We start from the raw sequence: 26604 nt of genomic DNA, 5'->3' as shown, positions 1-26604 counted from the left end.
CCTTGAGAATAGCGGTATTGCTCTATTGTCCTTGAGAGTAGGTATTTGACATTATTTTTCTTGAGAGTAGGTAATTGACATTTAGCATTACTCTGTTGACATTGAGAGTAGGTATTTGACATTTAAGGGATTGCTCTGTTGAAATTGAGAGTAGGTATTTGACATTTAGCATTGCTCTGTTGACATTGAAAGTAGGTATTTGGGCATTTAAGATTGCTCTGTTTGACATTTAAGATTGCTCTGTTGACATTGAGAGTAGGTATTTGACATTAAGGATTACTCTGTTGACATTGAGAGTAGGTATTTGACATTTAGCATTGCTCTATTGTTCTTGAGAGTAGGTAATTGACATTTAGCATTGCTCTGTTGACATTGAGAGTAGTATTTTGACATTCACATTGCTCTGTTGACATTGGGAGTAGGTATTTGACATTAGGATTGTTTCTGCTGACATTTAGAGTAGGTTATTGACATTAAGCATTGCTCTGTTGACATTGAGAGTAGGTATTTGACATTAAGCATTGCTCAGTTTGTTCTTGAGAGTAGGTTTATTGACATTTAGCATTGCTCTGTTGACATTGAGAGTAAGTATTTGACATTTAGCATTGCTCTGTTGTTCTTGAGAGTAGGTAATTGACATTTAGCATTACTCTGTTGACATTGAAGTAAGTATTTGACATTTAGCATTGCTCTGTTGACATTGAGAGTAGGTATTTGGCATTTAGGATTGCTCTGTTGACATTGAGAGTAGGTATTTGACATTTAGCATTGCTCTATTGTTCTTGAGAGTAGGTATTTGACATTTAGCATTGCTCTGTTGACATTGAGAGTAGGAATTTGACATTGAGCGTTGCTCTTTTGATCTTGAAAGAAGGTATTTGACATTAAGGATTGCTCTATTGTCCTTGAGAGTAGGTATTGTTCTTTGTCCTCGAGAATAGGAATTTGACATGATTGTAACATGGCTCTATTGGCCCTAACAAAAGTTAAAAGACATTTTGCTTTTCTTTTAAGTTAAAAATTTTAGGTGGTAAATGATCACCCTTCTAATACTGAAAAGGGGGCATATGTGTTGTTCAACATTTGTTGTTGTTGTTTTTTTTTCTTATTTTTTCTTTTTTAAGAGTTGTTTAAAGCTTTTGTTTCCTTTAGAAAAAGTTGTTTACTGTTTACTGTTGTTTACTTTTCTGTTATAATTAGTAACTATTTTATATTTAGTATTATTTTTGCAGAGGATTCTGTTGTTAGTGTTATATATGTAAATAAATAACAAATGAATCAGTATGTTTTTATTTTATTATCGCCTAGCTGTGTCTTAATATAATACAATGCCAAACAATCTGGCACAATATTCGGACAAAATCAATATACATGTACATGTAGTAACTATCTGTTGGCAAGTTAAAGTGACATTATGCCCATCCACATGTAAATGGTCAGTGAATAGGTGGAAATAAAAATAGCTCAACATTTTGGCAATAATTGTGTTCAATAATCAATTTTATATTTTACTGTGTAAAAATTAAACAATAATCCATGTGACCGACAGAATTTCTATAAATGTTGTTCAAATTGTAATGCTCTGCTCAATTCTTTGAAAAAAAAGTTGGGCAATATTTTAAATTTAATTTAGATAGCTTTTATATTGTATCATACACATTTTTCATTTCTATTTTTGGTCAATCACCATTATCATAACAGATATATTACTCATTTACTGCAAATTGACAGGGAAAATATGAGCATTATGTCACTTTAAACTTAATTATTATAAATATAGCTATAATTAACTGATATCTTGAATTCACTACTTTGCGTAAGGATATAACATTGTAACCCATGTCGGTTATGTAATCCAAGAATTGTGTTCTTTGAAGCATATTCATCTGGTTAATTAAGCATTATTTCTAATAAATTTCAAATATTTAAAAAATCTACATAGCTTTAATTTATGGTTTATGGGTACCTGGCTAATGTTTGTGTACCAAGATAGAGATGTTACCTGACTCCCTATACCTGGGTACTCGAGTACTTGTCCAACTCCCCCGCCCCAACTCTACATGTTTTTGCGTAAATATTTGAAACAGCCAATGAAAAACATACAATAATTAACCTCCTTAATTTGCTGAGTCATACCTATTGATACTATTGTAATTGTGTTGTGTTCTCTTTATAGGTTCCCCCTGGTACCTGGTAGTATGCTCCAATGTACGAGACTCTCTTTTTGTTGCCCTGTCATTGATGTTGAGATATTCAACCAACCAAAATTCTCACCCCCCTCCCACCATTTTGTTGGAATATTCGCATATGAGAATCAATTCTAATTAAGGTCAATCATTTCATCAGTAATTTCTAATGCAATCCATTTTGTGTGTGCATCATGCATATTTTTATACTATATCATTATGACTCTACAATACAACATATTTGGTAAAGAATATTCAGGAACCTTGTAAATTTTTAAAGAAGCTTGCCATTTTCAATTATCATTTTTCTCAAAAATTTCTGGTCAATGTTAAAAAAATCTTAAAAGAACTCCAATGCGGTCTAAAGGCTTTAAATCATTAAATCTAAATTTCAGAAAGACATGGTAGTTCTACTCAAGTGCCTGTTCGTGCCTGAAATAATGCACGGAAGGGCACCCGAGGTCTTCCTCCACCAGTAAAGCTTGAATGTCGTGATTTGACCTACACTGTGTTGATGTGACGTAAAACCCAAAACAAACAAACAAATCAGAAAGACATGCAAAGTATAATTAAGAAATATACTCGGAAATAAATTGAAAATCACATTTTTGTGCTATTCTTAGCCTTATGTGAAAAACTTTGCAATGATAATAAATTTTTCACACAATATATTGGTCTAGAATTACATCAAATGGAACATTAATCTCAAAAAAAAATTTCCACTCCTGTCATGTCAAAAGGCCTCAGTGGAGTCCCTTTCAATGGTCACTATTTTGAAATGTATACATATAGGTTTGTTTTAGCATAAACATGTATACATTTATTTACATCCGTGGATTTACATCCATGGTTTTAGGAAACTAGTTATGGATGGTAATTAATTCATGGTTTACTTTACAATTGTTTCTAATTAAATGATAAGCAGCGTATAAAGATACATCTTATGAAATATTTTTATAAAATTTATTAGCAAAAACATTATATTGTTTCCATACTCTTGATTCACGAAAGAGCTGTAACACAGAATGTCTGTTATTTAATTAATACATATGTGTATTGTATGTGAAGAGAATAAATTTGAGCCGCGTCATGACATAACCAACGTAATGCGTTTGCGACCAGCATGGATCCAGACCAGCCTGCGCATCCACACAGTCTGATCAGGATCCATACTGTTCGTTTACAGACCCTATATCAAGTAGAGAATCTGATAGCGAATAGCATGGATCCTGACCAGACTGCGCGGATGCATGCTGGTCGCAAACCCATTATGTTGGTTTTGTTGTGACACGGTTCAATTATTATGCTGGTATTTTACTTAGCTGTTAAGCGATGATTTTATGCATTGGACATTTGCTTTTAAGACAATATACTATCTTATTTCCATACATGTAAACTTTTTTTGATGATCAAGTGGGAGATTTTTCTTCAAAAATAGGGGGATTTTAGAATTTGCAATAAACAAAGAAGAAAGTTCTGACATTAAAAATAGGTAGATTTTTTTAGTTTGTGAAAATTACAAAATACGCCAGGTTTCAAGAAAAATCTTTGAAAATATGGCTGCAGAAAAAGGGTGTTTCCCCCTAAAGGTGGGAGAGTTCACATGTATGTATTTCTTTCATTCAAGCACTTTGGAAGGATTTATTTTCAAAATTCAAACAACAATTTATGCAGCTGATACATGTATATAACTTTATTCACTTTAAAACACTGAATGTATTGTTTGGATATTTACAGTATGTTTAAATGGATTTATATATATGGCTCAATATATTGTATATTTTTATTGATCACATACCTATGCAGCTTTTACGATTCTGTAAAAATAGTATTGCACTGCCTTGCACTATATAAATGCGTGCAAAATGTTGGTAACAGAGTTACACTTTAGGTATGACAATGAAAAAAGGATTGTTTTAACTGCAAGAATAGTTCTTTTAAAGGCATGTGATAAATAAAGTATTATATTTCTGTAGGTTCATTACTAAATTTATTCAACTTGTTGAATAAAATAATATTATGTTTGCCAGAGGCTGACATAATTATATAATTTTAATCAAATGGTCTGTTTGATTTTTCTGGTCCCTTGAGATCATTGATTTCATCATGCCTAGAAGATTGAATACCACTAAAGACTGTACTAGGGGTTGTTAGGGATGGTGCACTTTTTTATTATCCCTAATGAACAGATTCAATCAAACCAAGTCTGCAATTTTCATGTAATTTTGTTGTCTTCATTACTTTTCCAGTGGTTATTAGATTATTTTTTCTGCCAAGTATATGACCTAAACTGTGTTTGTGCGCCATAAAACCAAACCAAACAAACCAAAATTGTCCGGGTTTAACAGCGTTATAACACATTGTTGGTCACATCATCATGAATTCTATAATTATAAAGCTGTAGTTAGTTAATCAAATAATACTTTCCTAAAGTTTTATGACCTTTCACAAATACAAGAGAACACAATAAAAACAAAAATCTCATAAAAATATTTCTACAGGTAGTATATATTCTTTATCTGCCACATCATACAGTTTTTATTTTATTAGCACTTTCAGTAGTTTTTTTATTTCCAGACATTGGTACATCTTCATCCCCTTCTACAAACATATCTTCACTGGCAGATATATCTACTTTATCTTCGTTGATCTGTCCCGCCACATCGTCCGCCGCACTGTTATTTTTATCCGAGTGTAGCAGGTATGTTATAAGGTTCTCGTATACGATGAATGTTATACAGCAAGCTGGAGTAACTCGTAACAAAGCTGGTATCAGGCCTTTATAGAAACCATACACACCCTCATGTCTGAAAATTCAATAGAATTCTATCTATCTAGGTTTTTACTTAATTAATTTTTTTCACATTAATCCTTAGTAGCATTGTTTAATGAACGTGCCATGTCTTGAATTTAAAACAGACAATGTTATTTTATGGTATGGCTTTCATATCAACAAGCCCTGCCATTTGAAACAGACAAATATTGTTCCATACCCATGCATATATTCATGCGACGTCATTTGCGTTACACAAACATAGTGTAAAGACGCGCTAAATGTTAGTGTTACACTATAGGTCCGTCCATGAAAAATGATTCCTTTTCCCTTTAAACTCTTTATTGGTATGTGATAAAAATTATATTATATTCGTGTAGGTTCAATACTAAATCTATTGAACTTGTTGAATAATATTATATTATGCAAGCCTCAACCATATTATTTTACACAAATTGAATAAAATTATTATGGTGGACTCTGGCTAGCATGATATCATTTTATTCAACTTGTCAAATAGTTTTAGTATTGAATCTACACTTATTCAATATCCTATATATAGACTTTTGGTTGGAAATAACCAAATTGTTGGAATACGTTTCTACATTATATAAATTATGATGATAGACTGAAATGTTCACCCAAGTCAAGTGACATGTCAACAGAGGTGTGACAGTATCTTGTCACGGGTGAACATAATGTTCTATCATCAACAGTGAGATATAATATTTATCTCATTATATCTAACATATCTTTGTGACTGAGGGGTTGCCTTAAATGGTTGAGACAAAAGAATTGCAATAAGAGGTGACTAAATGGGTTTGAGAAACTGGAGTCTATACATCACCAAGCTCCAGGAGCTTGGGGGGTTGACCCCTGGTGTTGCTTTGAGGTTTGTTACATGGTTAGCCAAAATCATCTTTCCTGTTTCAATACCACATGACCTTAACTGTATTGGCGAGCCAAAAACCAAACAAGAACAAGACTGACACCTCAAAACATAACAACTAAAACTTTAAAACCTAGCACTCACTAGGCACCTTAGTGTTGTTTTGGTAATGATGGTGTGTGACATACAGACTGTTACCCCCTGACATATACAATCTGTTTTGGGAAAAATTTTTTCATAAACAGGTAAAAATAATGGGGGCCCGACAAAGGAAAAATAAAACTAAGGGGAGAATTTTTAAAAAGACATACCCTTTAACATTTTGGGGTAATGAATAAATTCTCAATAAGCATATGTCCTCAGCATTTGTCCATACTTTGATCAAATACATGATTATTCTATGAGATATGTAAGACTGGGACCTCTCACTGCTGTTGGTTTAAATCCTGCCTGATATTATAATTTTCGATACTTCACAGTATTTGGCGATATAAGGAATACGGTTCTACTTAAATGTCCCCTCATGTACACATGGAGGACCAATACACACCTCTCAGAGACTCTGCACCAGTAAAGCTGCAAAACTGCAAAATGAACTTTCTCAGTGCCAATGTGACTTGAATACTTTCTAGAAAGTAGTAAAATCTGACATATTTTTTAAAAGCATTGTTAATCTCTTTAATTTCAAGATTATGTAAAATCCACAGACTTGTATTTGTTGCAATGAAAAAACAACACAATACAATCATGTATTGTAATACACCCCTTGTCATGTATTTTGGTTTAACGTGAAGGAAAAAAATGATGCCCTTTTTTTCATTTTGGTTTAACATTAAGATAAATTGATGCCCTTTTATTCGTTTTGGTTTAACGTGAAGATAAAATGATGCCCTTTTATTCATTTTGGTTTAAAGTGAAGATAAAATGATGCCCTTTAATTCGTTTTGGTTTAACGAGAAGATAGAATGATGCCTTTTTTATTTGTTTTGGTTCAAGTTGAAGATAAAAGATGCCCTTTTATTTTTTTCTTTTTGGTTTAACTTGAAGATAAAATGATGCCCTTTTATTCGTTTTGGTTTAACGTGAAGATAAAATGATGCCCTTTTATTTGTTTTGGTTTAACATGAAGATAAAATGATGCCCTTTTATTTGTTTTGGTTTAACGTGAAGATAAAATGATGCCCTTTTATTCATTTTGGTTTAACATGAAGATAAAATGATGCCTTTTTATTCGTTTTGGTTTAACATGAAGATAAATGATGCCCTTTTATTTGTTTTGGTTAAACGGTACATTGACACATAACTTGCCAAACCGCGACATGATTCTGTATTATTTCAGTATTGTTCATCAACTTATATCACTTTCTATAACACTGAGCATAAAAACAGATGTTCAGACTGGAATTGAAATGAAATAACAAATTAAACAATACTTTTCTATTTCAACAATCTGTATTTTTCGACATTTGTAAAATACGAAGACAAAAGAGAAAATTTAAAAAAAAAGCATTTTCACAAAGTCATACATATACCATCTTCAATATAATAATTTGAACACACAGGGAGGTGAATATATCACATCACTGCTCAACAAGGGCACCAAATGCGGTGTTAACGCTCGTCTGTTAAAAATTTTTAGCTAAAAAAGGGGCTTAACTCCAAAAGAATAGCTTTCAGAATTATGCCCCTTGTCTAACAACTGTATATTGTCATGCTAAGTAAGTACAATGTTTCATGTCTCAAATTTCAAAATGTTGGAACATTAAAGTTTTGTCATGACAACAACAACAACGACGCAGCAATCGTAATAGCTCAACTTTTCTCTTTGGAAAAGACAAGCTAAAAATACAATGTGATTCTAATGATACAGGCTACATCGTACATTTTTCTAATAGTACAACAAAACAAATAAATGCAAACTAATTACAATTCAACCCAGTAGGCTCTACATTCCTTTCTATAAAACATGTGTAAAACATAGTTATAACAACAGTACTGTAATTTTCCTAATTCGATTATGTTCTATACATAGATATTATGATATTTGTAAAGTATTACAAATAAAAGTATAGTCACAATACATTGTGAAAAGTGCCCAAATAAATCATGGAAGAGAAATCTAAAGAAGCTTACATAAATGCTTTTGTTAACTAGACGCGAAAATTAATGAAAGTTTATTAAGATACACTTTTTTCATTATCCATCATGTACAGACTCGATCAAACCGAGACTGTAACTTCCATGTAATTTTGTTGTAATTAACACTTCCGAGGGATCACTCCTTTCTCCAGATCTTAATTCTAGCACCAGATTTGAAGATTTAAAGTAAAGTATCAATCTTGTGTTTACAGACCAGTGTACAGTCTGGTATTCGAAAGATTTGCAGTACTTTTTTTCTCCAAATGAATCTGTTAAACAGACAGGTTACCAGTGACAAAAAAAATTTCTTCCTAACCAAATTGGTGCTTAAAAATTTCTAAATGACTAGAAAACTTTATTGTAAAGCTTATTTCTCTCCCAATTTTATCTTATTTTATCAAAAATCAAAAAATGTGGATCAACATGCTCCGAAACTGCTTAACATGATCTATATTTTCATTATAAATGCTTTTCTGTGTTTAATTTGATTTTTACATAAAAAATTAACAAGGCATGAAAACTAAATCAATATCTTCACAAAACACATAGGAGTCGCGTCACGACAAAACCAACATAGTGCGTTTGCGACCAGCATGGATCCAGACCAGCCTGCGCATCCACACAGTCTGATCAGGATCCATGCTGTTCGCTAACCAACTCTATTACAAGTGGAGAAACTGACAGCGAACAGCATGGATCATGATCAGACTGCGCGGATGCGCAGGTTGGTCTGGATCCATGCTGGTCGCAAACCCATTTTGTTGGTTTTGTCGTGATTCGGCTCAATTAGATACTTTTATTATCAAATACTCAAATACTACTTTTACAAGAGATTTTTTTTATATACAGAGATTCATTATAAACAAGCAAATTAATTGGATTCCCTGATAATCAACACAAAAATCTAACCAACTTTACTTACTGGTACATGTACGCATAAACATAATATCAAAACAGTTGAAAATTTCAAGTTACTTTGTCCACAATAAACTAAATGGAAAAATGGACAAGTGTTGAAATCCTCTATTACCAACACATATGATAAAATAATTTATTTAGGACATAAAAATATTCTGTCTCACAGAGACTGGATAAAAATATATACAAAGGTATATAGAGGAATACACCAGTTTTAACAAAGCACCTGAATTTCACATTTCCATTTATTTCCATAAATACCAGGAATAAATACACATGATTCTAATAATGCCAGGTGGGTCATTAAAATTTAAATATAATTGTGGTACATTTTTATTGCTTGACATTAAATTTTACTGATTAAACAATATCAGAGTAAAAAAATAATTTTTCACACATTGTATGGCCTACCATAACTTTTTTGACGTCTAAATCTCTATAAAACAATAATTAACAATTTCAATCCATGATTATTATTGAAACAGATGCCTCAGTGAAATAGTTAATGCAACAACAAAAAGTGTACAAAAAAGAAGTTTTTGACTAGGATAATAGCATCTGATTGCAGGCATTCAAATCCATATTCCAACATTTAAAACAGTGTCTCAATTACAGGGCAATAACTGGATAGAAATTGACACTGTCACACATTTTACAATATTTGGTGGGTACTATAAAATTATCATTTTCCCACTTTAAAAAACATGAAAAATTTAATCTAATACCCATTTTTAATAAAATTTTTTCTTGGCAAAAAATTAAAGGAATGGTCACCAAAAAATCATTTTGCAGCATTGTTAAATTATACATATAAAAAAAATAAATTTGATAATATATATGTGGGTCTATTTAAGTGAATACAAAATCCCCGCCATACAAAAAAATTGATATGCATAAAGTGTAACATATGAAAATACTGATTTTAAAGTTACTACATAATAAAAGGTAAACCCCAAAAATGTTTAAAAATATACCTTTAAACCCATTACTTTAAAAAAACGTGTGAGTCGTGTAACCCACAAATTATGTTACACATATAACATGCCACATTTCTTACATGCAGCATGTTATACAACATATATCATATTATAATATGCAAGACACATAACATATTAAAACACGTTCTAGACGACCTTTACACACTTATTCTTGCACATTCTAGTCTGAAAGACATCAGGGATATAGACTGTATATCAAAATATCCGTCCTTGCGATACCTCACCCAGAGCGCCATCTAGTGTTTAACCCCATCATATTTCTTCATGTCACTTCACAATGTAATCGTCACAAGTTCCTTAATGCCACTTCACACATTAGAAGTCACTATAAATCACTTTATCACAAGTTCGTGAAGAAATAATGAACCTTAAAAAACCTCTTATAATTTAATAGCCCTTCCTTCACCAGAATTAAGTAGAGTTCAACTCTGTCTATAAAAACATATTGGCACTCTCATTTCACATTTCAACTTCCACTCAGGAATTAAAACAGCACCTGTAGTTCACACACAAAAAAAATAACGAAACACAAAAAAAATTTTCCATGTCCCAAAGCTCAAGCACTGGAAAAAAAAAGAAATTTACATATTATTAAATCCCCGTTTTCTTCGTATTAAATTTCTGGGCTTTTGAAAGTTTTAAACAATATATAAAAAACAAGTTTAGGAATGTCTTTATTGAACTCACTGTATTTCATCGTCTATATTTACACCCGTCTTGTCTTGAGTGATTTGGCACTAACTTTTGTAAATGGTCTTGTCGGTTTTCCACGTTTTCCAGTTTATCACATATTCATAAATCATAAACACGATGCAAATGTTAGGGGTCACGTGCCATAAGTATACTGACATCCCCTTGTAGAGGCCCCTTGCCCCTTCATACCTAGATAAACAACAAGGTGTGAAAACACATTCTACAAACATGTCATATCAAGGGAAATAATTCATACAAATATATATATAGAAGAATATGAATATTTACAACATGTTAAAGGGACTCCACTGAGGTTTTTTGACATGAAATGACAGGAAATATTTTTAAAATGTTTTTGTATCAATGGATGTTGGTCTTGACCAATAACTTGTGTACAAAATTTCAGATCATTCGCTTACACTGTTTCCTATGAATAATCAAATTTATTGTGCAAAATGACCCCAAAATGAATATTTTTCACTCAAATCGGCTAAAAAATCTCATGAAAATTCATATATCATCCATTGCAGAGTTTTTAATTTTAAGAGTGCCAGTTGAGTTTTGAATTTTTTTTTCAAATTTTATAATTTTAGGCTATTGATCCTCGGTGGAGTTCCTTTAAAGTAGTGTTATATATACTTGAAAACTCTCTGAATGTTCAAGACATGAATGACTTCCCCCTGGTTTGGCACACCAGTATAGAGCCAAACCAGCCTGCACATTCATGCAGTCTGACTAGGCTTTACACTCTCAGCTGTCAAAGATTTAAGATAATATATTCCTTAACCCTTGAAATCCCTTGGAATTTAATAATGAAAGTTCTGAATAGAACTGTGTAAATTTTGCTTGGTAAAAATTCAGTATGTTGTACATAAACTACTCTTCAGTTGATGAATTTATCTCCATTGATTTGACATTATTATAAATTGTGTTTTCCTACAAAATGCACAACATATCTTACTGTAACGTTATCATAATTATTTCAGTAAATTATATCACATTATCATATGAGTCGCGCGATGACAAAAAAAACAAAGTGCATTTGCGACCAGCATGGATCCAGACCAGCCTGCGCATACGCGCAGTCTGATCAGGATCCATGCTGTTCGCTTACAAACCCTATAACAAGTAGAGAAACTGATAGCGAACAGCATGGATCCTGATCAGACTGCGTGGATGTGCAGGCTGGTCTGTATACATGCTGGTCGCAAACGCACTATGTTGGTTTTGTCGTGAGGCGGCTTATCATATCATATCAATTCCAGTCTTCATAATCCTTAAATTTCATTGTATCCAATGTACAATAACATGGATATATGGTTTAAGAATAAAAAAATATGATGAAACAATTCACAAATGTCCCATTCGGAAATTTCTTATTTAAGATGTACTGTTTACACCTAACCTTACTAATTCCTTTTTTACACTATGATTATTATTTTTTAGTTGGGTTTCAAGTCACATGAACATCATTAAGGTCATATGGCAACATTCAAGCTTTATGTATTCAATGCTTAATGAGGGTTATCCTTCGGCCCTTTCAGGCACTGAGAGTACAGACCCCGCATTCAAGCTTTACTTGTGGTGTACCCCTCCCCTGCATAATTTCACGCATGAGTGGGCACCCAAGTCAAACTGTAAACTATCTGAACAGCTTTCTCAAATGAAAGAAACTACAAAGTTCCTGGCAGGATTTTAACTTACAGCAATGAGAGGCAAGTTGTTTGAAGTTGTGGAACTTAACCACTTCGTCTGGGGCACCCTTTAACCCACACATGAAACCCCCAATAGTATTTTTTCTATTTTTATTGAATGTATATGGTGTTAAATAGCACAGTGACCAGTCACATAGAGAAATAGCACTAGCTTTAAAGCACTCCTTAAACATTACAGTTTTGGGCATAACTGAAAGCAACAGTCTTCAACAAAGGCTAGATTCTTAAAGCATCACACCTCCTAGTTCACAGGTTATTTTGGTTGTAAATTAAGAAATGATTTTAATATAGTTAATATATTGTCTAGCATTTCTAAAAATATTTTAGGTAGTTTACAGAACATTCAAACAGGTTAATTTACCTAAACCATGTGTCAAAATAGTTGTAACTTCATTAGTAATATGGAGAAAAAAATTTGAGGATAAAATAGTTAATTCAAATAGGTATTACATGGACTACACGTAATAAGGTTTGTTACAATGTAACTCTTAGAATTTTTTCCCCCCTCAGTTTGATTGTATTTTATATTTAAAATTTGATAAAGCGTGAAGAGCCCTAATTTACTAAAATTTAACTGGAAATTGGACTCTTACTTGAGAATTTTTTGAACGACATCGATGACTCCACTATAGCTAACATGTTGGTCCTGTAGTCGAGCTCGTAGCACCTGGTATGGATACGTGATACAGGCGGCTATAATCTTAGATACCGCTGCAAACGAAAGATATTCTACTGTAGTCTGAAAACAGAAATAACAATATAAATATTTTGTTCAGAAAAAAATCATTTATTATATAATTATAAATGAAATATTGATAAAATAAAATGCATATTTCCATTTTCCGTATTTTCACTGTAAAAGTTTATTTTTCACTAGTGAAACATATTTTCCATAATTTCACTGGTGTCTTGCCGGACTATTTTCTTCTAAATTCAGCCAATACACAAAATTTAAGAGGGAGAGGGAGTCTTTCAAATTGTAATGTCTAAATAGAGAATCATTGGATTGGGAAAGAATCGTCCGCTTTACTAATTCAAATATAGAGCAGACCACTAGATTATTGGTATCGAGGTGTTTTCTTTTTTGATTATGTATTTAATAGTTGGTAAATTTCATTTCCACCTTAATTCTTTTGATTTGATGATTATATACATCAATTTATCTGAAAATAACATATTTAACCTTAGAAAAGCTGAAAGCCACTTTAATGAATCCAGTATTACTGTATTACGACAATAAGTATATATAATTATAATGTGTATATAAGTATACTCAAGTAACAGATTACAAGTTACTTTCATAAAAACATACTAATCCATATTAAATCTTGCATGAAATAATCTAACACAAACATCGCGTAACATAATACATTAAGTATTAAACCATATTTACCATTTACAATACACTAACACATTTTAAATAATTAATAACATTACAATGGTACAATGTCTGTTTAACGCTAAAATCATTAACAAAATTAAATAATGCACTTGGTAATTTCACTCAATATATTAATATAAATCCACGGATCAAAATCTAGCTTCTTTATCAATGTATAATTCTATTTAAGTATCAATAACTTAAAACTTGACGTAATATATTAAATATAGCCTCAGAAAAAGGTACAGATTTAGATAATAAGATTTTTCCTCTTCTGACACTAAAATGAGAATACAAAATGTATTAATAAATTTTATCATACTTAAATTGAAAATTTACTGTAGCTTCAAGTTTACAATATGGCAAAATTTTAAAACAACAAATTATAGCAATTATATACAAACCAACATAGTGGGTTTGCGACCAGCATGGATCCAGACCAGCCTGCGCATCCGCACAGTCTGATCAGGATCCATGCTGTTCGCTATCAGTTTCTCTACTTGTAATAGAGTTGGTAAGCGAACAGCATGGATCCTGATCAGACTGCACGGATGCGCAGGCTGGTCTGGATCCATGCTGGTCGCAAACCCATTATGTTGGTTTTGTCGTGACGCGGCTCAAATTATAGCAATTATATACAAACCAATCTTGTATCAACTGGTCTATTCTGTCTTTGGTTATAATAATTCTTCATTTCCTCGTACGTCATAAACTGTATGGCACCATGTGATATACCAAATACACCTGGTACAAAACCCTGAAAAAATATTCATATCGTAACTTTTTATGAATTTGTAAATATAAAGTTAAAAAATTTCATATCTTTATATACAAAACCCTGAAAAATATCAATATCACAAATTTTATGTATAATTTGTAAACTTGCAAGTTCACAATTTTAAATTGAAACTAGAATTGATTTCTATATTCAAACTAACATTACACTTGTAAGTTAAATTTCATCTCTTTTTATTATACATGTAACTGTAATACAGGAATGTTTTTGGTATAAATGTGTGAAATGAGTCATTTGATATTTATTACATCCCCTCAGCATGCCACTGTTTAAACTACACATGAATGAAAGAATTGTATACAAAATCTTAACATTGGGAAGCCAAATATAAATGAACATAATAAATAGTCAAATTTTAGTTAATATATACAGATGATATCACACAATCTTAAGTGCGATAGAGTTAATATAAAATACTTTTGTCCGAAACTTTTACTGTATAGTCAAAGATGTGTTAAAGACAACTCATAATAAAGGCCACCCTGTGAATAAAAGACCACTCTCCAACAAACCTTCATTGATTAAAACGAAAATAATTGCTTCCAATTAAGGACGACTTGTCTGTAATGGTCATATTCAGTCACTACTTTAGATGGTCTTTACTCACAGGTGTGACAGTATATCATAATAATTATGTAATACATTTAATGTCCATGCAATCATTCTTTCTTGTCTGTGATGACAGACTGACTTTTTTTTTCTTTATAATAACGGCACCAAAGTTACATAATGTTTAACAAAAGTCGCTCATTTTCATGTTAACAAGTTTTGTTTTACAGAAAAAAACAACAACAAAAACAATAAAACTGTCAACATCAGCAAATTAAAACCTCTACCAGCTGTTTAAATGACTCATGTTAAAGGGTACCATCAACTATTCATGACAGTTTCCCAAAACATAACCACTATCTGCAGTAATCTGGCAAGTGTTTTTTCCCCCCTATCTTAAATGATTCACATAATAAATTTTGGCCGTGTTCCTATATTTGAACTACTGTGACAGGACATGAAAATAACCTGCACTGATTTTTTCTTAGAAAAAAAAAAATCATATCCTTAAATGTTGGCCTTCAAAGGTTTTAAAGATACAGAAATTATTATTTTAGTGACATTAACTTCTCATAATGTAATGTTTAATTGATCATAGATAGTCAATAAATTTAGAATCTATGCAATTTGCAATTTTAATGGCAAATAGGCAATTTGTTATAGCAAAACTGTATTAATACTGGGTGTAAAAATTGACAAGACATTTAACACATTCAAGAACTCCCTTTGAAGCCTTAAGTAGGAAATTTAGCTTCGTAATTTCTGTATTATTACCAAAATGTACCCAATTAACAATAAAGTACATTTTTTATTAACAATATCGATACTTTATAGTGAAAATCCTTACATATGCACAATAAACATGACAAGCAGATTTTAAAATATAAATTAACCGTGTCATGACAAAACCAACATAATGGGTTTGCGACCAGCATGGATCCAGACCAACCTGCGCAACCGCGCAGTCTGATCAGGATCCATGATGTTCGCTTTCAGTTTCTCTATTTGTTATAGAGTATGTAAGCGAACAGCATGGATCCTGATCAGACTGCGCGGATGCGCAGGCTGGTCTGGATCAATGCTGGTCGCAAACGCATTACGTTGGTTTTGTCATGACGCGGCTCAAATTAACAATTATATGACAATTTAATAACTCTTGTTCATTTCATTATGAGAAAATTCACACACATTTTCTAGAATGTTAACAGACAGTATTCCATCATAAATAACTGTTTTATAACTTAGTGTCTAGTTAAAATGTCTATTTGTATCATGCATGGCAAAACATAATAGTTTGTAACTTGTAGATACCCTACATTTACTAAGTCTAATATTACAATATAAACCAAGTAAAGTACACTTTCAAAAAACCTTTAAACCTTTAAAGCTGCATGCCTTAAGATGAGCCCAAATATTTCAAGAAAATCAAATCAGAGAAAATGATTTAAAGATTTTAAATAAAAGAAAATAGATTCAAGATTTGAATAATGATTTACATGTTATGTGTGATTAATGACTGATTTCTCAATATTAATCACCATATTTCTACTGCATGACTAACACAATTAGGGCTGATCTTGCATATATTGAATTTGACCTCATTTTTTGGTATTATTCTGGATTGTACGTACCATTTGCATTGTGTAAATTACTTTCTTTGTTCACTTCACAATATTTTACTTTTAAAAACATTTTCAAAAATTTTCATGAAAATTAGTATGAATCTGGAGGCAGACTGCTTTAAAAATATGAAAACAGCTACCAGTGCCCTGTTTTAAAAGTATATTAACTGACAGGGTTCTGCAAAAGTGGTTGATTACCTGTTATGGTAAAAACTGCAGAGGCCAGCGATTTCTCTACCCCTGTGGGTCTATTCTAGGTTTTGAAAAACAGGGGGGGATTTTTATCGAAAAGTGAGAATTTATTACATTTGTTGATTTTTTCCTTAATTCTCTATGTAAAATTTTCCGCCTGCCTCTGAAGAAATAGGGGGGAATTCTCAAAAATAGGGGTGAATCCCCCCTCCTAGAATAGACACTGGTGGGTAATTGAAAAGCACAATAAACCTGTCATTAATTAGTGACAAGCTTATAAACAGTTGTATACATTAAGACCACAATGATCCGGTTTGCATTGTATGCACTATTTATCCATGTAGTATATGAAATGACTCAATATTCCACGATCTTATTATCTTCTAAGATCTTGGAAATTGTTATTTGTTTTTATCTTATATTTAGGAGTGTATTACATTTTGTGTGCATTCAGGACAAGCGAATGTACAGTAACATTTTAGTATCCTATTCAATGATTAATTTAAATGTACTGTATATTTCTGTATGACAAGACACAATAAAGCTTTTGTTTAACAGGTGTCATTTCTATTTATAGCATTTAGCTGAATACGTACTGTTAATATCAAGTTACAAAATATGTACCTTCTTTACCTGTGACAACTAATATACAATAATATTTTACAACTATAACAGTCACAATTTTAAGTGTGTCCATTTTCAGTGAGAGTGCAACAATGCACACATCAACTCTTTCTTTTCTTTTTTTCTTCTTTTTTTTTAATATATTAAATAATTTAAGTTGTAAACTATAGGTATTACCGATGTCCATAATTTCAGGAAATTCAAAAGTTACTTTAACTAAATTTGATCTAAAACTTTTGCATCAGCGTTTACAAACAAGACACATAATAATTGTTAGTAAGTTGTACAGATACCACAGAGTATTTATTTTACTAAATCATTTAAACAGGTATGAAAAAAAAATACAAACAAGTAATTCTAAGTAATTAATAAATATCTTGGTGTTCTGTTGTTATAAAATTTGTCATCCAATATAATTACATGTATATAGTGTCAGTATGCTTTACATTGAATCAATGACAGCTCTAGTGTCTATGATATAGAATGTTGTCACCTTTGCTGAGCTGATATCTACCTTGTAATGAATTTTAAAACAATTTTGGACTACTCAAGTCAAGTCAATTTTATTTATAAATCGGATTCATATAACAATGGTTGCATGTCACAGCTTAGAATTACAGGTATTAAGTACTGTTTGATTTTCAACTAATCAACATGTCACAATGAACAAACAAGTAGGTAAACTGCATGCTTTTCACACATTTGATGATTCAACACATCTGAGCGTCACATTTATTTGTGATTGTACTTGCCTTGTTCATTATTTTATGTTTGGTGAAAAATACAAATGACCCCCTCAAGTGTTTTAATGAAGTTAAAATGAAATAAAGGGATGGCAAATTGTCTATATATGAATTTTAGGGTTCTATATTACTAACTACACACTACAGTCCCAACTGAAACCCCCTTAAAATAACTGTAGGCAGTTCCAATGTCAAAGATGTTAGGTCTTTTATACAAATTAAACAGGATTACTATAATTACATAATATATATCCAAATATCAATTATTGGAATTCACTTTTCTTGAACATAAAATTTTGTGGTTTTGTAACAAAGAATATTTTCGTGGGTACTTAAAATTTGTAGACGGTTTACTTTTCCAAAAGGTAAAATGTAAATAATGTAATGCATAATCTAACAGCAGACGAAATGAAATTTCATTGGCTCTTAAATTTGTGGATTAACCTATCAACGAAAACCACGAAAATAAGTGCCCCACGAATAATAATAATTTTACAGTACACATACCTTATACAAGCCTCTAATGCCCTCATATTTATATAGTTTCACTAGCGCATCTATAGTACCATTGTATTTTATACAGTCTGTAGGTCGACTCTCGTACTGTAAACAGAGGCGCGTCTTTGCTACCCAGATTGGATTGGTCAGTACTAGGGTTAACAAACCTGAAAAACAAATTTGTTTATTAAGACATTTAAACAAGAACTTATATGACAGAAGGACAAGAAGCTCTAAAAATAGAAAATTTTTCCAATTCTGACCCACAATCCCTTACATAAGTGTGAGATGCATTGGACCTTGGAGTTGATCAATTTCCGCCATCTTGCTTTACGTAACCAAATGTGTTTACATTTTCATCCTTGACTGAGAATAACTGACAACTTTTTAATCTTTATTGTTTGTTGTTTTTCTTGTTGTTTTTTTTTGTGGTTGTTTTTTTTACATTTTTGCAACTTCTTTCCATTACGATAACAAATTTTAGATAACAAAGCTGCGTACAGTGGTTTTTTTTTCAATTTTCAAAACAACCTGTGGCTTTCTGAAGGGGAAAATATAGCCCGATAAATCAGAAAAGGAAGAAATCAAATTATGGAATTTACCCACACATTTTTGTAAAATTTTCAATTTCAATTCAATTTAACATGCATTGTACATAGCGGAGGCTATCTATAGGGACAGCATTCTGTCTTTTAGCTGCTGTTAAAGTTGTTCTGGTGAAGAATGTGCACAAGGCATTTAAGGGGAAGATATTAGCATTTTTAGGGGAAAATATACCTATTTTAGGCTAGGGGAAACAGCCTTTATTTGGCTGTAAAATTAAGGGAAAAAAATCACTGGCGTACATATCAATAAATGAAGGAATAATCCTAAAACATTTATAAGAAATAACATGATATAACTTAAAATAAGTCAGAATAAGCATTCATTATTACTTATTTATTTATAAGTAATAATAAATTAATAATAAAAATTTATATTTTTATTTGACTACAATCATGTTTCTCTTAAGTGATCAATATAAGACACAAGATTTTCTTTCGACCAAAATTGAGCTTAGATAAATATGCGCATTAAACTACCAATAAGCCACTTCTCAAGGACACTAGTTAATATGGCAGTACATATTAATTATTCTGTGGCACGAAAACAACAAAAAGATTACACAAATAAAGATTTACATGTACATAAATAAAAACATGCCTTAATCTACTCTCTAACCTTGAACCCCACATGGAATAAACAATCTGATAAGAGCTAGAATAGTAAAGAAATAATTTCGTTTTTTTTTTCATTTGTTATACCTTAGAGCCTGTATTTAGGAATTATGTCCTAAAAATAGGACAAGGTCAAGTATCATGTTCTAAATATTGGACAAGGTAGAGGAGAATCATGTACAAACTACATACAGGTGAAGACTTAAAACAAGTATATCAGAACTAACTGTTAAAGAGCTGAATAACCTAGTTTATTAACCTTTCCATAATCATGGGGAAATAAAGATGTAGCATTATTTTTGACTTTTTTAGATAATGTAGAACAGTGGACAACCTCACTAAAATATTCCCTATGGTCTTATATTGATTAACTAAGATTATTTCAATTATTGTAGTTCCTCTGGCATTGCAAATCACCAGAAAATAAACTAACATCCCTGGGGCGAAACATTTCTTCTTATTAATTCTCAATAAGTTTTTTGCTCTGATTAAAAAAAAAAACAACAGATTTTCCCTTGTTCCCTTTTCATAAGCAATGCAGATAAATTTCCCAAACGTTAACTAAGAGCAAGTGCTCCGCCTCGTTTTTGGCCAATTTATAAATGGTCTACGCTAACATTGATTGTCTCTGTAGTCAATACACTTTAACATTAGAGACTTTGGAAGATTCTAAATAAATCATTATATTCACATGACTTCAAATTTGAACCATTAAATCAACATCTTTCATTTTCATAAAAGAAAATGGTTTTCAAAGACCCAATTAAATTGTTCAAGTGCACACTCACTTTTATATCCATAAAATGCACATCAACTTTAAATGAAATTGTCCATAAAATTACACCCATTATGGCCATATATTAGATCATTTTGAACATTATTATAAACTGAAGAAATTACCTGCTTCTGAAGCTATCATGATATGTTTTGTGGCTCCCAGCGCTCGCCTCGTGTCCCCGTCCTGCATCCATGTTTTAATTGAGTTGTAACTGTATAATATAAATAAATAAATATATATATCTGATACAAAATACAGTGCAAGCAGTAACCTCTCTCTCAAGTACAATGGTTCGTAAATTACTGAGAACTCACTTAATTTTGTGGTTTTGTCACGAAGAACATTTTCGTGGTTCTTAAATTCGCAGACTGTTTATATTTCTGAAAGGTTAATAATCTTACAGCATTTTGTAATAAAAATTTCATTGATTTTTAATTCGGGGGGAACCAAACCCAAAAAATTATTTTCCCCTTTAAAATAAAAATAAATTTGGGCAGTAACAATTCAAAATTTGGGATTTCTGTAAAAACCAAAAGGGACTTTTTCCCCCAAAAATTTTGGAAAAGGGTTTGCTCTACTGAGGTTGTACAGGGCCTTTTCCAGCTATCTTTGGAAAAAATCTGGCAATATGAAAATTTGAGAAATTTTACACTATTCCTTTAAAGAAAAAGACGGTGAAATATGTTGAAGGAACTCCATTGAGGTTTAACAGCCTAAAAACATAAAATATGAATTTCTTACATAGATCAGCTATGACACTTAAAACATAACAATATGCAAAAGAAAATTAAAAATATACTCTGAAATACATTGATAATCGTATTTTTGCGCTATTCTAGAGAAAAGCATTACAATTTTTCAATTTTAAAAAAACAGATGGAGCGTATGAAATAATGATCTGAAATTTTGCACATAAGTTATTGTTCTAGACCTGCGTCAAATGGTATATTAATCTCAAAACATTTTTTTCAGTCTCATCATGTCAAAAAAAACAACCTCAGTGGAGTCCCTTTAATTTTATGATAACAGAATAATAGTAATGTTAAAAGACTTACAAGAAAAAGTAGAGACCCCAGGAGATACCTGCTCCCCATACATTTGGTGTCACACCCTGATACAACCCTGTGACACCACCCGTAGAAAATATTGAGCGTAATGCATGGAACATTCCCTGATACTGTGGTCGCTTAGCAACAGCCACCCCATAGCCCTCGTGAACTGAAATACATAACATATATATTTGTATTTTAATTAAACTACATGTATTAATTTATTACAAAAGTAACTGTATGCTTACAAATCATGGAGCATGTTTTTAATATATATCTTTTTTTTATGTTTAACCAAGCAATTTTTAATTTGGGATTCTTAAGCATGGACAATTGGTAGGCTTGATAGCATTCACATTAATTTGCATGCATTTGTTACATGTAAATTGAATAATTAAAAAGAACTGCACATGTAATAAAGCAATATTATATTATATTATGTATGTAATTTAAAATATTCATATTTTCCAGGTGATAACTAATACATGTGGAGAGATTCTTCTCATAGAGTCAAATATATAGATCTAGAATCAAAGTTGTTGGCAAAATCATTTTTTTATCAGTTAGAAATGAGCCAAGAATGTACATTTGGCTGTCAAAATCACTATTAGCAACCAGGTTCAGAAATCTTGCATCATCTTTTTTATGCACAGCACTATTTGTAAAGCAAATACATGTAGACACTACCTACCATGTTAATGTTAAAGTGCAGTGTATTGACTTGAAGGAGAAATAATATGTCATTCTATACCATGAATGACACATGGATTTCCCTATTGATTATCTATTCTTTAAAATGTGTACCATATAGACAATAGTCTATAGATCATGAGATGTTATTGTGATGAAGTGTTTGCTTGACAGTGTGAAAAATATGCAAAACAGGGAAATTTAGTAATATTGATTATTTTTCAATTCAAACTTCCTACTCGGTCCTAGTGGTGTGAAACTTTTTATTAAAAAAAAATAAAATAAAATAAAACAGGAAGCCTGGTGCATTGAAAATTGTTAAAAAAGCATTTTTTTCTCCTTTTTTTACATAATTATCATATATTGTGAATTTTCTTCTTAAACTATAAAAAAACTGATATGTACACAGTAATTTAAAAAGTAAAAACATTGAACTTGTGATTGACTAAAACAAACTTGATGGACAAAACTATAAACAAAAAAACATAGTTCTGGCTTCCATAACTTTATATGTCGCTTTTATTTTGACATTGTGCTACAGTACTATAAAACCTGTTCGCTGAAGTATCTTTAGCTATAAAAACATTAACTATCAACGCAATTATCTGAAATAAACAAAATCATTAACTATCAAAAAACTATCTGAAATTAACAAAAAAATTAACTTACTAGGTTCATTATGGAGCATTCTGTAGTATATTGTAAGAGAGGTGGATTATTTGGTGCAGTAAAATAATCTTCAGTAACCATTGTTGATCACCTTTCTTGGTGATTAACATCATAAGACATTGTCAAATTACCCAGACACATACACAATTTATCTAATAATTACAATTAAGCGCACACCAGAATTAAACAAGAACTACAGCAATTTTTTTCTTGATTTAAGTGGTTTCGAAAAATGAACCCATTCTTAAAGGGCACAACAGGTGGCATGTCCCATTTTGTACTCTCAGTGGCTGAAAGGGCAGATAGACCCTCATTGAGCATAGACATGGTCACCTTCACCTACATATATGTACATAACTGGGTCCAAAAGGTTCCAAGATTTTCAGTTACATGTACGCTTGACCGCACATTAAAATATTAAGATAATAACGATAATACCCAAGTTTGAATAACCATGTAATTATGTGTTTTAAGCGATTTCTATTCTAGGATTCGAAAAACAGGGGATTTTTATCGAAAAGTGAAAATTTATTGCATTTGTTGATCTTTTTCTTCTTTCTCTATGTAAAAATTTCTCCCTGTCCCTGAAAAATAGGGTTGAACTTGAATTCTCAAAAATATGAGTGTATCCCTCTTCCTAGAATAGACACTGTTTTAAGATGAGTAAATATAAATAACATACAGCTAACAATTAAATATTATAAATCTACATATTTAAGACCAGATGTTGTCAGTAGTCAAAATATATTGACGTGCAAAAGCTTCAAATCACAATGATTCCGAGATATTTTTGTGGGCAATCTCCTGGATTAGACCCCTATGTATTTTTCAGGTGTAAAACTTCTATATAATACACTAAAGAAAACGGAATGAACCTTATATATACTCCTGGTTTAGACCCCGGGTCTAAACCAGGATGCTGGGTCAGAATCTCGCTTGATATTCAGTTGATATTGCCCACACACGTTGTCAGATAATGATAATCTAGACTTTCGCCAACAGTGAATTACCTTAGAGTTTCTTCATGAAAATCTGAATGAGTATACTATAGTTAATGACATCACTTTTGGTGTAACACAATTCATGTACGGATTTTATTAATTGGCCGAAATGACCCGAGTTGGTATTGGGCCGAATTGTTAGTGACCAAGGGCGAGCGCATTAAAAATTTTGAACAAAATTGAAATATCTTACCTTGGAATCTTATTTTGACTAGATCTAGAGGATGTAAAACTAGAGTAGAAACAACTCCACCAGTTATACCCGCAGCAAGGTACTCCCATTTTACGTGTTGTAACAACGTCTTTGGGACTGGTCGGGAGGTCGTAGACAATCTTGACCGATCCATTCTTAAATATCACTTTCAGATGTATATTGAACAATTAAATAAAATATTAGAAGTTAATAAACACAGATTAAAACGTTCTCTATTCAGATTCATTGTTTCCCACCTTTCCTGTTCACAAACCGACATAAAATCGGAGAATAAACACAAATTTCATCATCATCGTGTTATGTATGGTTCAGTCGGACGATATCTAGATCAGTGACGTCATAGGCGGTGTTATAGTATATTTACTAAAAATCATTAGAGCTGCACAGGGGTAGGCCTAATGGTGGGCTTTTTTTCCCCCGAAAGGTTTTTAAAGTAAAACATTTTAAGGCCTCTTTTCCATTTAAAAACTTTTTGATCAGGGGGTTCCGCGTCCGCTACCGTTCGTTTAACAAAAAATACGTTAAAATTTTTCCCTTTTTGTCAGTTTACTATCCGCTTCCGTGAAGGCATCCGCGACGTTTCGCAGGATGAGCGATTTTTTTACGGACGCGGACAGTCACGGACAGGTCTCGTCATGACAAAATGCCTCGAACGTAATTAAACACTTTATCGATTTCGAAAGAAAATACTAAAAAGCTCACCAAAATAGTGTTGGAGAACCTATAAGTTTATGATGCACCAATGACAGATTAAAAAAAACAACATCTGGTCTTCGGTTGCTAAAGAGATGTTATTCAAAAACCTAGTCCAACTAATTAGACTTGTCAAAGAGACACCGAGATAATTTTGGACGGGCGCTGTCTTTTTCCAAGTCCAACTACGAACTGCATTTTTATGCACGGACGCTTCCCAATTAGAAGTTGTTGTAACGGTTTGACAGTAATAAAAAAGTCTGTAAAATGGGTCAAACCGTTCACGCCAAATTAATTAGGCTATCAAAAACCTAACTGGTAATCAATGTTGTTCCTTTTTCTTTTTACCAAATTCTTTGATGTTACAACTGGTTTTGGTATTAGAATGAAATTATATCATATTCTACAAATAAAGTTTCCTTTTAAAAGGAAAGGCTTGCACAGTTGTGCCTTCATCCCAACCCTTTAAAATTGTTTTTTTTTTTTTTTGGTTTCAATTTATTATCACATTTATTTTGAATTACGGTATTTGTATATCATAAAGGGTTTATTTAGTTGTTTTTTTTTTTGTTTTTTTTTTTGGAAAACCGAATATTTTTTGTCAAAACGATTTGAAATATATTCTCTGTTGTATAAAACTAATAAAGAAAATGATCAATCGTAAAAATTATAGCGTGATACTGAAGGAAAACAAATGTGCACATTTCATTTCCCCTTTTTCGCAGCGAAATCATCCCTTTGCTTTATAGACAAGTAAATGCACTAAAATACTTCGTTACGTGGTACCAATTAATAAGCATGTGTCAACTATGTTACACGATCACAAATAGACGATGCGCTAACTGTAGATCAGCACGTGGCAAAATTAATGATATGCATGGGCTATTTTTAGATTACCTCACTGCGTTCAGTAGATCTAAATATAACTCGATCATGCGTGGACCACCCTTTGAAGACAGAATACTACTACAGTCACTGTATAAAACTAATACAGACAATAAAGTTTCCTTTTAAAAGGAAAGGCTTGCACAGTTGTGCCTTCATCCAAACCCTTTAAATTTTTTTTTTTTTGGCTTCAATTTATTATCACATTTTTTTTTGAATTACGGCATTTGTATATCATAAAGGGTTTATTGGTTTATTTAGTTTTTTTTTTTTGAAAACCGAATATTTTTTGTCAAAACGATTTGAAATCTATTCTCTATTGTATAAATCTAATAAAGAAAATGATCAATCGGAAAATCACTAACGTGATACTGAAGGAAAACAAGTGTGCACATTTCATTTCCCCTTTTTCGCAGTGAAATCATTCCTTTGCTTTAGAGACAAGTAATTGCACTAAAATACTTCGTTACGTGGTACCAATTAATAAGCATGTATCAACTATATTACACGATTACAAATAGACGATGCGCTAGGTGGCAAGGTTAATGATATGCATGGGCTATTTTTAGATTACCTCACCAAGAAGTTGGATCTAAATATAACTCGATCTTTGAAGACGGAATACTACTACAGACTGCAGTCACCATTCTCTATTGTATAAACCAATACAGACAAAAAACAATTAAAAAATA

The 26604-nt window shown here is 31.7% G+C and overlaps 1 protein-coding gene across 2 annotated transcripts; it reads right to left on the bottom strand.

Annotated features, from left to right (window-relative positions):
• Positions 1-4184: 4184 nt before the first annotated feature.
• LOC132754328 (mitochondrial folate transporter/carrier-like) lies at positions 4185-24664 on the bottom strand. 2 transcript variants are annotated; one of them, XM_060744948.1, is made up of 7 exons: positions 24314-24664; positions 21767-21929; positions 20834-20922; positions 18726-18883; positions 14336-14449; positions 12905-13050; positions 4185-4993 (listed from the first exon to the last, which is right to left on the bottom strand). In XM_060744948.1, exons 1-7 carry the CDS (start codon positions 24465-24467, stop codon positions 4714-4716), a joined length of 1104 nt encoding a protein of 367 aa, XP_060600931.1. In that variant the 5' UTR covers positions 24468-24664; the 3' UTR covers positions 4185-4713. The 2 variants fall into 2 exon arrangements, with proteins under 2 accessions (XP_060600931.1, XP_060600939.1); XM_060744956.1 differs by lacking the exon at positions 4185-4993 and adding an exon at positions 10552-10785.
• Between the last annotated feature and the right edge of the window lie 1940 nt (positions 24665-26604).

Source organism: Ruditapes philippinarum, unplaced genomic scaffold, assembly GCF_026571515.1.
Source record: "Ruditapes philippinarum isolate M1 unplaced genomic scaffold, ASM2657151v2 ctg3283_1_1_1_1, whole genome shotgun sequence".
Lineage (NCBI taxonomy): Eukaryota > Metazoa > Mollusca > Bivalvia > Venerida > Veneridae > Ruditapes > Ruditapes philippinarum.
The sequence above is the reverse complement of the archived record's forward strand: the minus strand, read 5'-3'. Positions and strand labels throughout refer to the sequence as shown.

Excerpts from the sequence above, each read along its gene's own strand:
- LOC132754328 (XM_060744948.1), bottom strand. The coding sequence starts at position 24,467 with ATGGATCGGTCAAGATTGTCTACGACCTCCCGACCAGTCCCAAAGACG. Across the intron at positions 21,930-24,313 it reads AGTCAAAATAAGATTCCAAG|TTCACGAGGGCTATGGGGTG; the intron begins GTAAGATATTTC and ends TATGTATTTCAG. Across the intron at positions 14,450-18,725 it reads GCATTAGAGGCTTGTATAAG|GGTTTTGTACCAGGTGTATT; the intron begins GTATGTGTACTG and ends ATATTTTTTCAG.